The 12860-nt window shown below is 55.3% G+C and overlaps 1 protein-coding gene across 2 annotated transcripts in view; it reads right to left on the bottom strand.

Annotated features, from left to right (window-relative positions):
* HSPG2 (heparan sulfate proteoglycan 2) overlaps positions 1 to 12860 on the bottom strand; it is a 98801-nt gene that overhangs the window by 51381 nt on the left and 34560 nt on the right. For both annotated transcript variants that reach the window (XM_079776728.1, XM_079776729.1), the window contains exons 4-14: positions 7973 to 8082; positions 7813 to 7871; positions 7348 to 7508; positions 5655 to 5783; positions 5157 to 5390; positions 4945 to 5064; positions 3776 to 3907; positions 3466 to 3610; positions 3220 to 3371; positions 2980 to 3126; positions 499 to 662 (exon numbers count right to left, since the gene is read on the bottom strand). In XM_079776728.1, coding sequence (XP_079632854.1) covers positions 499 to 662; positions 2980 to 3126; positions 3220 to 3371; positions 3466 to 3610; positions 3776 to 3907; positions 4945 to 5064; positions 5157 to 5390; positions 5655 to 5783; positions 7348 to 7508; positions 7813 to 7871; positions 7973 to 8082 — 1553 coding nt within the window. The remainder of the gene's footprint in view (positions 1 to 498; positions 663 to 2979; positions 3127 to 3219; positions 3372 to 3465; positions 3611 to 3775; positions 3908 to 4944; positions 5065 to 5156; positions 5391 to 5654; positions 5784 to 7347; positions 7509 to 7812; positions 7872 to 7972; positions 8083 to 12860) is intronic.

The following is a 12860-nucleotide window of genomic DNA, read 5'->3' as shown; positions in this document are numbered from 1 at the left end:
CAAGACAGAGCAAATCAGGGCAGGGCAGCCATGGATGTGCTTGATGCCCATTGTGTGTTCAGCCATCCCTCCCCCTCACTCTGCAACCTGGTGATCACTGTGTGCCTGGCATGGAGCTGGGCACAGGGAGCAGAGATGGGTGGGACCTGGGCTCTGCCTTTGGGGTGCACAATCCAGTGTGGCGAGGAATATGATAATTCTATGCAAAGGATGCCCAGGGAGACCTGAGGAGGGGCCCTCATTTCAGTCCTGGTGTGGAGGTGGTCCGGGAGGGTTTTCTGAAGGCTGAGTCGGCTGGCATTCCTCCCAACTTGAGAGGGGCGGGCAGGATGAAGAGCTGCTGCCCACGGGGGCTGTGCTGGGGCACGACACCTTTCCCCACAGCCGAGTCTTCCCTGCTGCCCACTAGCTTCAGGAGGAGGGAAGCCCAGGCAGGTTCTGGGCATGTGAGGAGGGGCTTCGCCCCCTTCGTATCCAGGCGGCAGCTGGACCCCTCACCTTGTTGCCCAGGAACTGCTCGGGCAGAGCCCAGAAAGAGTCGTGAACCAGGAAGCGTCGGGACAGGTCGACCAGCTGGAACTCCTGCAGAGCAGTGTCGATCTGCAGCTGAGTGGAGGAGAGGGGTGGCATGCTGGGCTGCGAGGGCATCAGCACCTTCACGCCTGTGGGTGGCAAGAGGGAGGGGTTGAGGGCCATAGCATGTGGCTGCCCAAGATACCATCTTAAAGGATGGGAAAGTTCTGGGAGAAATCTGATTTAGAGAGAACTTCAGTCTCTTTCCCAAAGTTAAAAAAAAGGCAGTTTCTTTCTCTTCCTGAAGCTTTGGCACAACATTTCCCAAAGCATGCTCTGGGGAGAGCCAATGTTATAGAACGATGGTTGGGGACTATGTGGGAACCACGGGGTCAAAGAAAGGTCAAAGGGATTCTTTGTAACAGGACTTCTCAGACCCTTTTGCTTGCCAATAGGTCCAGGAACTGTAAGGGTTGGAACAGCCCTGGGGGGGCAGTAAAGAGCTACACGGGATTGAAGAATAGGTACCCGAGGCCTGGTTCTGCCACCCTCCAGATATGAGTCTGGGCAAAGGCCTCAGTTTTCCTTTATGTAAAATGGGGTAATAGTGGCTTGCCTGACAGGGTTATTAAGAAGATAAAATGAGCAGATAAAAAATGCTTAAAACAAAGTGTGGCACAGAAAAAGTGCTCAAAAAACGGCTAGCTATTATTGCTGCTGTTGGATGGTTAGCTGTTGCTGCTCTAACTGCAACAGGTCATCTAATCTAACCCTCTCCACACACAGGAATTCTCTCCAGACCTCTAGGGTAGCACCAACCACCCAAGAGAAGATTCTGTGGTGATGGAAATACCCTCTATCTGTACTTCCCAATATACTGGCCACTACCCACATGTGGCTACTGGGCACTTGGAATGTGGCTAGAGTGACCGAGGAGCTGAATGAATTTATTTAAATTTAAGTAGCTACGTGGCTAATGACTACCACACCGGACAGCTCTCAGGGATGGGGAGCTCATTACTTCCAAAGGCAGTCCCTCCCAGGTCTGGACATGACTCTCAGATAGCTCTTCACCTGCTTCTGTATCTGTCTACACCTGCAATAGCTTTTCCCCTTGACCCTAAATGTGCCCCAGCAGCCATGGGGGAGCCCCGCCCCTCCTCTGCAGAATGAGCATACACAGCCCCCAAGACCAGGCTACACTGCCCCACACCTGCCTTCCTCCCTCCCTCCCAGGGATGTTTTTAGGCTCCCCTCTACCCTGGTCACCATCCACATTCAGGCCACCTACTCACCCTGGGATTTCCCGCCCACCTTAACCGTTCTGATTCCAATCAGACAGGCCTCTAAAACAGCTGTGACACACTTGCCCCGTCCCGCCCCCCCCCCCCCCCCCAATCTCTAAGAGCCTCGAGGTCCTTATATGAAAACAGTATAAACAGCCGCAAACTGGCCAGGACTATTAGCCACCCAACGACTGTGTGAGTCGAGCCACAGTGCCAACTGAGTGCTTGTGAAATGGTGCCCATGGCCATTATTGTTTAAATATACCAAGGGAACAACGTTGGGAGGTAATTACATTTTATAAGTCACTTTGAGGTTCCTTAACCAACAAAGGGACATCATAGGCGACATCTGTTGAGTGCTTACTGTGTAAGGCGCTAAGCCTTCCACTTGCATTTAAACTTCTGTGATGGAGGTAATGAGATGAAGGGCTGGCTGACTAACGTCAGGTGATAAATGACAAAGCTGGGACTTGAACCCAGGTCTGCCTGATGTCTGGTCCCATGCCATTCTGTCTCTCAAAGCAAGAGAACCGAGTCCAGCTGCCTGCCTTTATGTTTGGGAAAACAGGCCCAGAGAAGCCAAGAGACTTGGCCAAAGTCACACAGGCAGTACTTTGGTGCAGCTGGAGGTCAGCCCTGGGCTAAAATGCCAAAGCCTGGGCTCTTATGCTCTGGGGACAATGACACCTCTCAATCTGTCAGGACGAGGAAGACAGTAGGGAATACTTACTGGGCACTTACCGTGGACTAAGTGCTATTCTGAGAGGCTGACATATATTAACCCACTAAGTCATTACAACTACCTGGGAGTTATTATTTTCTCCCCATTTTGTAGATGAGAAAACTGAGACACAAGATAGGCTTGACCAAGGGTACACAGGCAGTAAGGGCCAGAGCCAGGATTTGAACCAGGAATCTAATGCCAGAGCCCATCATCTTTACAACCTGAAGCAGGCAAATGTCAAGTGTGCATTTGGCTTTTCCTAAAAATGTTTATTTTCCCCCTGAAATGCTTTTCTCAACAGGACTCGGCATTTCTTCAACAACCTTGTATCCCTTCCCAGTGCTGCTGTTCCCCCATGTCTTCCCTCCCTCTAAGCCCGCTGGAGCCTGGTGCCTGCTTCCCACCCCCGATGGTGCCCATCCACCTGCCCACACACCCACCCACCCACCAACGCACCCTTGAAGTCATCAGGCTGGTCAAAGCGCAGCCGGATCTGGTCTCGGAAGCGGCGGCTGCTCTGGCACACGTTGGTAACGCCAAAGCAGAAGCAGGGCAGGCAGGCGGCGCTGTGCTCCAGGTAGAAGTGCCCATCGGCGCAGGGCCCTGTTGGGCGGCACAGGAGTGGGCTGCAGCAGGCCCCAGGCAGGCAGCCCTGGCTCACCCCCGTGCCCGTGCCCTCCAGCCCGATGGTGGTACCTCGCTGAGGAATGAGCTCCAGGACACCGTCAGGAATGCCGAACACCATGCCTTGGGCATTCATGGCCTCACAGGTGTAGGCACCCTGATCTGCCTCCTTCACGTCTCGAATGATCAGCGTGCCTCGGCCTCCCTCACTGGTCACTGTCACCCTGGTGAGTCCCAAGACAGAGGCAGGGTCAGGCCTGGGCCATTGGCCCAGCCTCCTCTACATCCCCAGCCCCCAACCCAGGCCCAGGGCCACACCTAGGATGAGATGGGATGTGGCCCCAGTTGAGTCGCCAGTTGATGATGGGGGTGGGGACACCGATGGCCACACAAGTGAAGGTCACTGTCTGTCCCCGGGAAGCCTGGATCAACTCCTGGGGAGGGGTCACCACCTGGGGAGGCACTGGAAGACAGGAGTAGATGTGAGGGGTGTGAGGGGCAAAGGGACAAGAAGCGGGGGGATGGATCAGAGGAGCCAGGCAGAAGGAGGGCTGAGGCTGAGACTATAGAGAGGGGCCAGTGGAAACCAGCCCAGGGCCCCCATCTCGGCCCCCAGCTCCCTGCTCACTACAGCCAATCTCATCGCTGCGGTCGGAACAGTCGCTCTCCTTATCACAGTGGTAGCTGGCTGCGATGCACTCGTTTGTGGAGACACAGCGGAACTGCGTGGGCCCACACACGTCCTCGGGGTGCTTGGCAGCTGGGGGACAGAGCAGGTGGTGTGGGCAGAGGGTGGACCACCCCCATTTCTGACCTGTGCCCACAGCCCCACCCTGTCCACCTTCCCCAGGTGTTCCCAGGGTCACTCTCTCATCTCGCTCACGTGACACACAGATGCCCCAACCAGGCCCAGACACGTGCCACAATACTTCCCACAATGTCACCATCATCAAGGCGATGGTGATAGCTCATCACATTACCCTACTCCCCCACCCCACCCCCTCACTCCTTTGACTCTTTCCCTGCTCCTAGACAACAGATAGGTGGATGCAGTAGGAAAGATGACAATGAATGGATGGATAAGTGGAGAGATGGATGGGAGGGAGGATGTTGAACAAATGGATGGATGGACAGATGGGTGGATAGATGGACAGTGAATGGGTGGATAATAGAATGGATGGTGAGATGGACAGGAGGATGTTGAATAGATAGGTGGATAGACAGATGAAGAGCTTTGCAGCTAGACAATGGTGGATGGATAGTTGGATGAAAGGGTGGGCAGATAGATGGGAGGAAAGAAGGATGCTGGACAGATGGACAATGGACAGTTGAATAGACAGATGGATTAAGAGCTGGGCTGATGAAGGAACAAATAACTCAGAACCAGCTCTAGGTGAAAACTCTCAAGGCCCATAAGGGGAATGGGCCTTTGACTCACACATACATTAAGGAACCCATGAGCAAGGGACCCTGGTGTATATATAGAGCCCTCTTGGCCACTCATCCGACCCACACACAAGCATAAATAACAAAGACAAGATTAATGGTAACAAAATAAAGAAAAGAAAGAGAGAGACATTAACCATGGGCAATCTGCCCAGACTGCTTGCTACAAAGACCAGCTCGGAGCCAAGGGCTCTCAAAGCTGGGGTCAGAGACAGATGAACCTTTAAGTTTGTCCCCAGGGCCGTCACCACTCAGCCAGGGAGAGTAAACAAACCTACCCAAGAAGGGACAGAACAGGGTGAACCAGGCCAGGGCGGGGCAAGGACGCCAGGCAAACCCTGGGACACTCACGGCAGTTGGCCTCATCGGTGTGGTCCTCACAGTCAGAGTCGCCATCACAGCGCCACAGCTTGAGGACACAGTGCCCATTTCCACAGGGGAACTCGTTGGGCTCGCAGGGCGGCGTGGGGCCTGAGTGAACCAGGCAGGGTTCAGCCAGAGGCCTGCCCCTGGCCAGGTCCCCCACCTTGAACCCCCTCCCTCCCTCCCTGCCCAGTCCTCACCACAGTCCAGCTCATCACTGCCATCCTTGCAGTCCTCTTGCCCGTCACAGACATAGTCTTTGGAGATACAGTGCCCACTGTGACATGTGGTCTCATGGGGCCCACAGGGCCTGTCAGGACGGAGAGCCGGGATGACTGGAAGTAGCCCTGAGATGTTTGCCTCTGGCCGGGGTGTTATAGGTGAAATCTCCGCCAGTTGGGGTGGCATGGAGCCGAGCTCTGGAACTGGCTCTTCTGTGGACACAGCCCACATGGCGTTGGCAGGGGGGTGTGACTCCTCACCCCTTGACCCCCACACTCCTCAGGCCCTCCCTGCCACACACACACCCAGTGCCCTGGCCCTGACCCTGGTATCACCCTTCTATGTCCCTGCCCACCTCCCTCAGACCCCTCTGCCTGCATCCAACCCTTACAACCCCGATTGAACTTGCTGGCCCAGGCATATCCTGACCCTTCCCTGGCATCTGCAAGCCACTGTGCCCCCAGGCAGCCCCTCACCACAATTGAGCTCATCAGACATGTCCCTGCAGTCAGGCCTCCGGTCACAGCGATACTCCAGGGCCACACACTCATTGTGGCTGTGGCAGGCAAACTCATTCTCGGTGCACACTCTGGAGATCTGGGGCACTGTGGGATTGGAGGGAGTCAGAGCGGCAGGTGGAAGGTTGATGGGAGGCGTCAAGGACAGCTCAGGCACCGCAAGGCTGGGCGTGGGCTTTGGTGCCCTGTGTCAGGCCATGTGGTTTTGGGCAGACTCAGCAAGGGCAAGGAGCACATGGTAGACACATCCACAGCACACATGAGACACATGTACGGCACAGGCCTCACACACAGTTAACATGCCACACACATGCAACCACCACATCACACACATGCAGGCCACAACCTGGCCCAGAGAGGATAAAGAGGAAGAGGAGAAGGGGTGGCTTGTGGGCTATGCCCAGCCATCTTGCCCTCATCCTTCCTTCCCCTCCACCTATTAACTTCAGTTACTCTGCTGGGCCTGGGTCTGGTTTACACTCTCACCTGGTGTCACTGTGGCCACCACAGCGGCCAAGTGGGGCGGGGGTGTCTGTGCTGGAAAGGAAGGGGTGATCAGCAGCCATCCCCCCTGGGACCTGGGACCTGGGAGCTGCAGGGCTGGGCCAGGCCCATTCCACCATCCCTAGCCCTGAAGACTCATTGAAAAATGAAGAGGACTGGACCCCCTGCAATCTTCAGACCTGGGCCTGGGGATGCCAGAAGAGCAAACCTGACCTTCGGGTACATTAATTAACGGTTTATGTGCAGAAGGAGAAGGTGATGGCTGCACTACATTTTCCTGATTGGGCTACACCGTGATAGGGAGTTTATTCAGTTCTGAGTTCCACTGAGTCAGAGAGGGTGACATGTTGGAGTCTTCCCAGGAGAGGGGACTGAAATAGAGACAGCTGAGACCTGTAGCCTATGAGGAATGAACTGGAACTGTTTAGCCTAGAGAAGAAAAGACTCAGGGACTCAAAATAGGAGACAGGGTGCAGTAAAAAAGAACCCTGAGTCAACGGAGAGTACAAAGGCCCAGACTTTGCTTCTAACAGCCATGTGGCTTCGGGCCAGTTTCCTATTCTCTCTGAGCCTCAGTTTCTCATCTCATCTTATCATAGATTCTGGCAAGACTGGCATAGACACAGGGTTTGGTTTAAGTTCTTGTTTTCTCCATTATCTGTGTATGTGGATCTGGACAAGTCGTTTTTCCTTCCTGGCCTCAATACCCTCATCTCTAAAGCAGGAGGTATAATATCTATTTCACAGGAATTATTGTGAAGATTGAATGGGAGGCTGGAAATAAGGGCATTACAGCGTGCCTAGCATGTATTCAGTGCTCAGTAAGTAATTGTTGGTTATTGTTAAACACAAAAGTGTTTTGGATCTGAAAGTGCTGTATGAGGAAAAGATTACCTATTGTCAATGTACAGAGGTAGATGGAGAGCAGAAATTGGATCTAATAGGTAAAAGTTAGACAAAACCATGTATGCTCAACCCAAGACAAGACTGCATAAAGATGGATGGGGCAGACTCATCAGGTGGTGAGCTCCCTGTCCCTAGTGGTGTGCAAGCCCAAGCTAAGACAGCCCATGTGGGATACTCAAAAGGGATCCACCTGAGTCTCATTAACTGGAGGAGGTGGCCCCAGGCTCCAAGATGGGCTCACCTGTGCCCAGGTGTCGAAACTGGAATCCCTGGGGAGAGGTGGTGTAGGAGGCAATGGAGCCCCTGGAGACGACAGAGTACAGCACCTCCTGAATCTGAGCGCCATCTGCGTTCCCTTCGGAGCCCACGTCCAACTCCACAAAGACCCAGCCATCCAGCTCCCTAGGGACGAGCATGGGGCAGGGGAGCAGGGTGAGAAAGAGGCCTGTGGTCTCAGCTCCTCCCTTGGCCCCTGTCTGATAGTTAGACCTCATCTCCTGACACCCTGTAGCCCAGGCAGGGCACGTTAAGGTCCCAAATGTCCCCCCACCAATTCCTGAATTTTCACCAATAGAGATTCACCTGATTAGACCTCTTCTGCCTCCCCTCCTAGTACCCAGGCTTCTCCCCCTCTTTGTCAGCTTCTTCCGGGTAACCCACCAGCCCCCAACCAGCTCCCAACCAGCCCCCAGGGGACCCTTCTCACTTGATGAACACCACACTGACAATCTGGTCTCCAGGAATCTTCAAGTACTCTGACTCCAGCTGGTGGGGGACACAGCGCCGTCAGCCTCCAGATGCCTTCACCCCACCCTCAGTCCTGCCCACCGACACCTGGGGAGCTCCCAAAAGCCCCTTCGCCTCACCGTGTCTACCACAGCCTCGGATACTTCTCGGAAAGCCTGGGAGCCTGCGTCCTCCAGCTGCGGGCTGTAGTGGATGGAGCGGGTGAAATTCACCAGGGCTCGGAAGTAAACTGCAGAAAGGGGAGGAGAGGTGTGTCACTGTGTGGTGGCCTCAGGCAGTTAGGCCGTAGGTGGAAATGGGGAGATGTTCCCCGAGGCCTCTTGCTGAGGCCGACACCTGTGAGCCTACAGCTTTGCCCGGCTCTGCCCAGCACGGCCCCTATCAGCACATACTACAGTGGCCCTGGCTGGTCTGCCCGGGGTCAAAGCCAAGGCCCCACCTTTGAGTGAGGGGCTTCGACTAATAGGGAAAGTGGTCTGATCAAGTGATGGTGCAGAAGAGGAGACCCCTGGCAGCACAGAGGAAGGCTAAACAAGAAAAGTGGCTTCCAGGGGAGGCTGGCCTAGTACCCAGTATTTTTTTTTCCAACTCAGTGTTTATAATTTACACCAAGCATATCAAACTCGCGACCCGCAGGCCGCGTGCCTCGTTTATTTGGCCTGTGTTAGCCTTTGAGTTTGACATGCAAGTGACCAACATGTTTCCCCACTCTTCCCTGGCCAATTCCTCCTCACCCCTCAGGACTGAGCTCAGCTCAGCCGTCACCTCCTCCAACCCTGGCTGGTTAGAGACCCCTCCTTGGGGGCTCTCCCAGGCTCTCTGCTTCTCCACCAGAGCACCTTCTACCCCACCTTGCACAGTCCTGCCTGAATACCTGTGGATCCTAGAGCATCTTCATAAAAATCATGGGTTCTGAGGTCAGCCACATCTCAGACCTCACCTCTCTGAGCTTCCTCAGTCAACTGGGGACACTAATTACATTAACACACTGGGCAGCTGCAGGGAATAAATGATATGCTTGCATGCACCGTCTCTCCGTGTGCTCAGATGCCGTGCCTGGCACGAAGAAAGGGCTAGAAAATCAGAAGCTGTTGTCACCTTTCCCTCTCTACTGCTAGACTATGAATTGGAGGGGGGTGGGGGACTGCAGATCTCATGCATTCCTGTATCCCCAGTGTGTGCATCTAGCACATGGGAGGTGCCTAATAAGTGATGGCTGAATCAATTCATATCAGATTGGTGTGAACAGATACATACACCTATCGTTTCTTAGTAACTACTATACATTTTATACACATTACATCTCATCATGTTAACAAATTCATATAGCAGCTATAAATAGAAGTTAATATACGTTGCAAATGACTCAGACATATGTACGTAAACACATACACCAGTCATTTCTTGAGCACCTATTAAGGACAAGATTTTTTAATGCATTGATTCTCAATGTCATGAATTCAGGTGTAAATCAAGCATGTCAAACTCAAAGGCTAACACAGGCCAAATAAACGAGGCATGAGGCATGCGGATCGCAAGTTTGATATGCTTGGTGTAAATTATAAATACTGAGTTGGGAAAAAAAATACTGAGTTGACAGGAGTTACAAGTGAGTTTTAAATATGTACAAAGGGCTTAGCACAGAGCTTGGCACACAGCAGGTACAAAATATTGTGACCAATTCCTATATGAGAGGCAGTGTAACTTAGTGATTAAAAGCTCAGCTTCTGGAGCAAAACTGCCACTTACAGCCCTGTGACCTTGAGAAAGTTACCTCCATGGAGCCTCCGTTTCCCCATCTATAAAATGAGAGTAACAGTAGTGCCCACCCCAGAGTAAGAGTTGTGAAGAGTAAGTTAACAAACATAATGTGCTTATAACAGGGGCTAGCACATAGTAGGAGCTACATGAAGTTGGCTGTAATTATTCCCTCTGGTCTTTACGATGAACAGGGGGAATGAATTTGGTTTCATTTCTTCCCATCTGAGGGGGGCATGCATTGCTTTAACAAATCTATACTGAGGGCCTTCTGTATGCCAGGCGGTGTTCTAGGCGCAAGGCATGTAGCAGTGAACTCCGCAAATGACAAGTCCTGTCCCCACAGAGATCACTGTCCAGTGGGAGGAGAAAGGAAACGAAACAAATGAGTATGGAATATGTGGAGGTAGGTGCTACTCTCCCCGGGGGGCCAGGGAAGGCCTTTCCTCAAAGGGCATGCTTGAAAGAAGGTAGTGAGCCACGGGGAGGTAGCTGAGAACAGCATTCCAGGCTGAGGGAACAGCAGCTGCAAAGTCCCTGAGGCAGAAGTGGGCTCAGAGAGGTGACAGAAAACCAGCCTGTAGGTGGCAGAGGAAGTGGCCTCCGCTGGGCCTAACTACAGGCCTGTCCTCCTCCCTCTTCACTCTGTCAGGCCCATAGGTGTACACGCCTCCAGAACCAGGACCCTGTCCCCCTGAGGCTCAGGCTGAGCAAGCCCGGGCGGAGGTGGCCGGTACAGGAGTAAACTTAAACTTCTACACCAAGGGAGGGTGCTTGTGAGGGCAGCACTGCCTGCTCTGAGCCACAGGGTCCATGCCGGACTAGACTCCTGGGGGCCAGGCGGGTGGGGCTCCGGGGGCCGGAGTATGGAAGCCACGAGCTTGGCCACAGAGGCTCCTTGTGAGCGGGCACAGAGGTCCATTGAGAGTCCCCCCCACCCTGGCCCCTGGCCTCAGCCCCACGGCACGGCGAGGGTGAGGAGGCCAGGCCTCTGCCCAGGAATGTGACCGCTCCACAAAGCCCCTTTCTCCTAGGGCCTGGGAAGGGCATGGACCCTCCAGCCTGACCCCACCCCCGGCTTTTTGCAAACCAGGGTAGGTCAGGGCGAGCCCTTCCCTCTTCTACCCTGGGATGTGTCCCTGCAGCCGGTGCCTGAGGGTTGGGGCAGGTGAGGCCTGTCTGTTTCAGGAACCAGCCTCCAGAGCTGAGGGTGCTGGGAGGGGGGGATGCTGCCAGAGCTGGGAGTGCTCACTGGGTGCCTGCCCAGGCCAGCCCTCTCCCTCCTAGTCCTCATTCTGACCCCATCTGGAGAGCTCTCGGAGCCAGAGGCTGGAGGGACAGGAGGCCCAGAGCTGCCTTGCACCCAGGTGGGGGTGCGGAATGCAGTCTACCCTCTTACTCCCCATGCTCACTCTGGGCTCACCAGAACTCCCACACACACACACACCCCTAGGCCCCTGAACCCCAGCCCTGGGTCCCTTAGGTGGGATCATGGACACAAGTTGGCTCCAGACTCAAGGGCCTTCCCCTCCAGAGGTCGCCACACCCATCCCTGCCCACCCAGTACCCCATGGGGACAACACCAGGCCCAGCCCACTTTGTTCAGACTGAGCGCCCAGATGGGGCCTAACTGCATCCTGGGCAGGGCAGGGGAGAAGGTGGGCCAGCTGGGGCAGGGCAGGGGAGAAGGTGGGCCAGCTGGGGCAGGGCAGGGGAGAAGGTGGGCCAGCTGGGGCAGGGCAGTGGCTGGCCTGGCCCCCAGACCCTGGAGGGAGGTGCCTCTGAGCCTCAAGTGTGACAAAGTGCAAGCTGGAGAGGAAGAGATGAGGAAGGAAAAGGAGTGAGAAGGGAGAGCTGGGAGAGAGGGTGGGGAGGGAGAGAGAGAACGCATCTACCAGGCTGGCAAGTCACTTACTGAGAGGAGACGCCTCATCAGGCTCCGAGACCATCATGCCAGACAGGGGTGGCCCAGGGCCTGCGGAGTGGAGCAGCAGAGAGGGAGAAGAGGAGGGGCAGACACAGCAAGGCAGGCGGGGAGGACCAAAGGGAGAGACAGAGACATGAAGCAAGAAAGAAGACAACAGACGGGGGGGGGGGGGGGGGGGGGGCGGGGAGAAACAACAGAGACACAGAGAGATGCAGACGGAAACATGGAGAAAGTGGGGGGAGAATGAAAGAGAGGTGAGACAAAGGCAGAAGGAAGTGAGGCAAAGACAGAGACACATGGGGGCAGAGGAGGCAAGCCAACGAGGAAGAAAGACAGAGTGAGACAGAAGGATGCGGCACAGAGTAGGAAAGAGACAGCCCAGGCAGGGGAGGAGGGGAGCAGGAGAGACATGGAGACAGGAAAGACAAAGAGACAGGTCAGAAGATGGAAAGAAATTGGATGACAGGAAGTGGGCAGGGGCTGTCAAGGAGGGGCACGCGGGAGGGGGTGGGGACAGGGCTGGAGCAGAGCCCTGCCAGAGGGAAGAGGAGAAGGGAGGTGCCATCTCTGAGGCTACATTCCAGGGTCTGGCGTTGGCCCAGGGCCCAGGCAGGGGGCACAGCCGGGGGTGGCCCCATCACAGTCAGCATGGCCCTCGCTCAGCAGCACAGGGAGGGCAGGGCTGAAGAACGCATGCTGAGCCCCTGGGAATCAGACACACCTGCTGCCTTCCAGGCTAAGATTCAGCCCAGCTGCATGGAGCTGCCCCAAAGGCAGCGGGCCGGTGCCAGGGCTTGGGCCTAGAAGATCTAAAGCCCTACATCTTCCCACGGATCAGCCACGTCCACAAGGAAGGCGCCCTACTCTCGGGCCCTCGCCAGCTGCTACTGCCCATCCCAACCCTTCTCCCACCCCTGGCCTCTCCTGCCTCACAGCTGCTTCTCCTGGGGGAGATGGGCTGGTAAACAACTCAGAGTGGGCAAAGCTGCTGCAGTGGGCAGCCCCATGGGAGGGGCTATAGGTATCCCGAATGGACAGGGTGGACCGGACCAGGCCCTTCACTTGCAGGCCTGGCTTGGCAAGAGGCAGCTCCCAGGGCCGCATCAGCACAGGCCATTCTGGGATGTGAGCTGTGTGCATGGGCCTACTTGACACCCACTCACGGGCCAGCCCAGCTCCCAGGCTTCCTTAGCCCTGCAGAGGCCTGCACCTGGAACAGCTTCAGGCAGTGTCTGAGTCCCAGGTGCCGGGAGGTCACAGTCAGGACTACCCCGCCCACAGGCCAACCCTCCTGTTTGCACTGGCTTAGGTAGGAGGCCACC

This window comes from Cnephaeus nilssonii, assembly GCF_951640355.1.
Source record: "Cnephaeus nilssonii genome assembly, chromosome: 7".
NCBI lineage: Eukaryota > Metazoa > Chordata > Mammalia > Chiroptera > Vespertilionidae > Cnephaeus > Cnephaeus nilssonii.
This window is presented reverse-complemented; position numbering and strand designations above follow the sequence as displayed.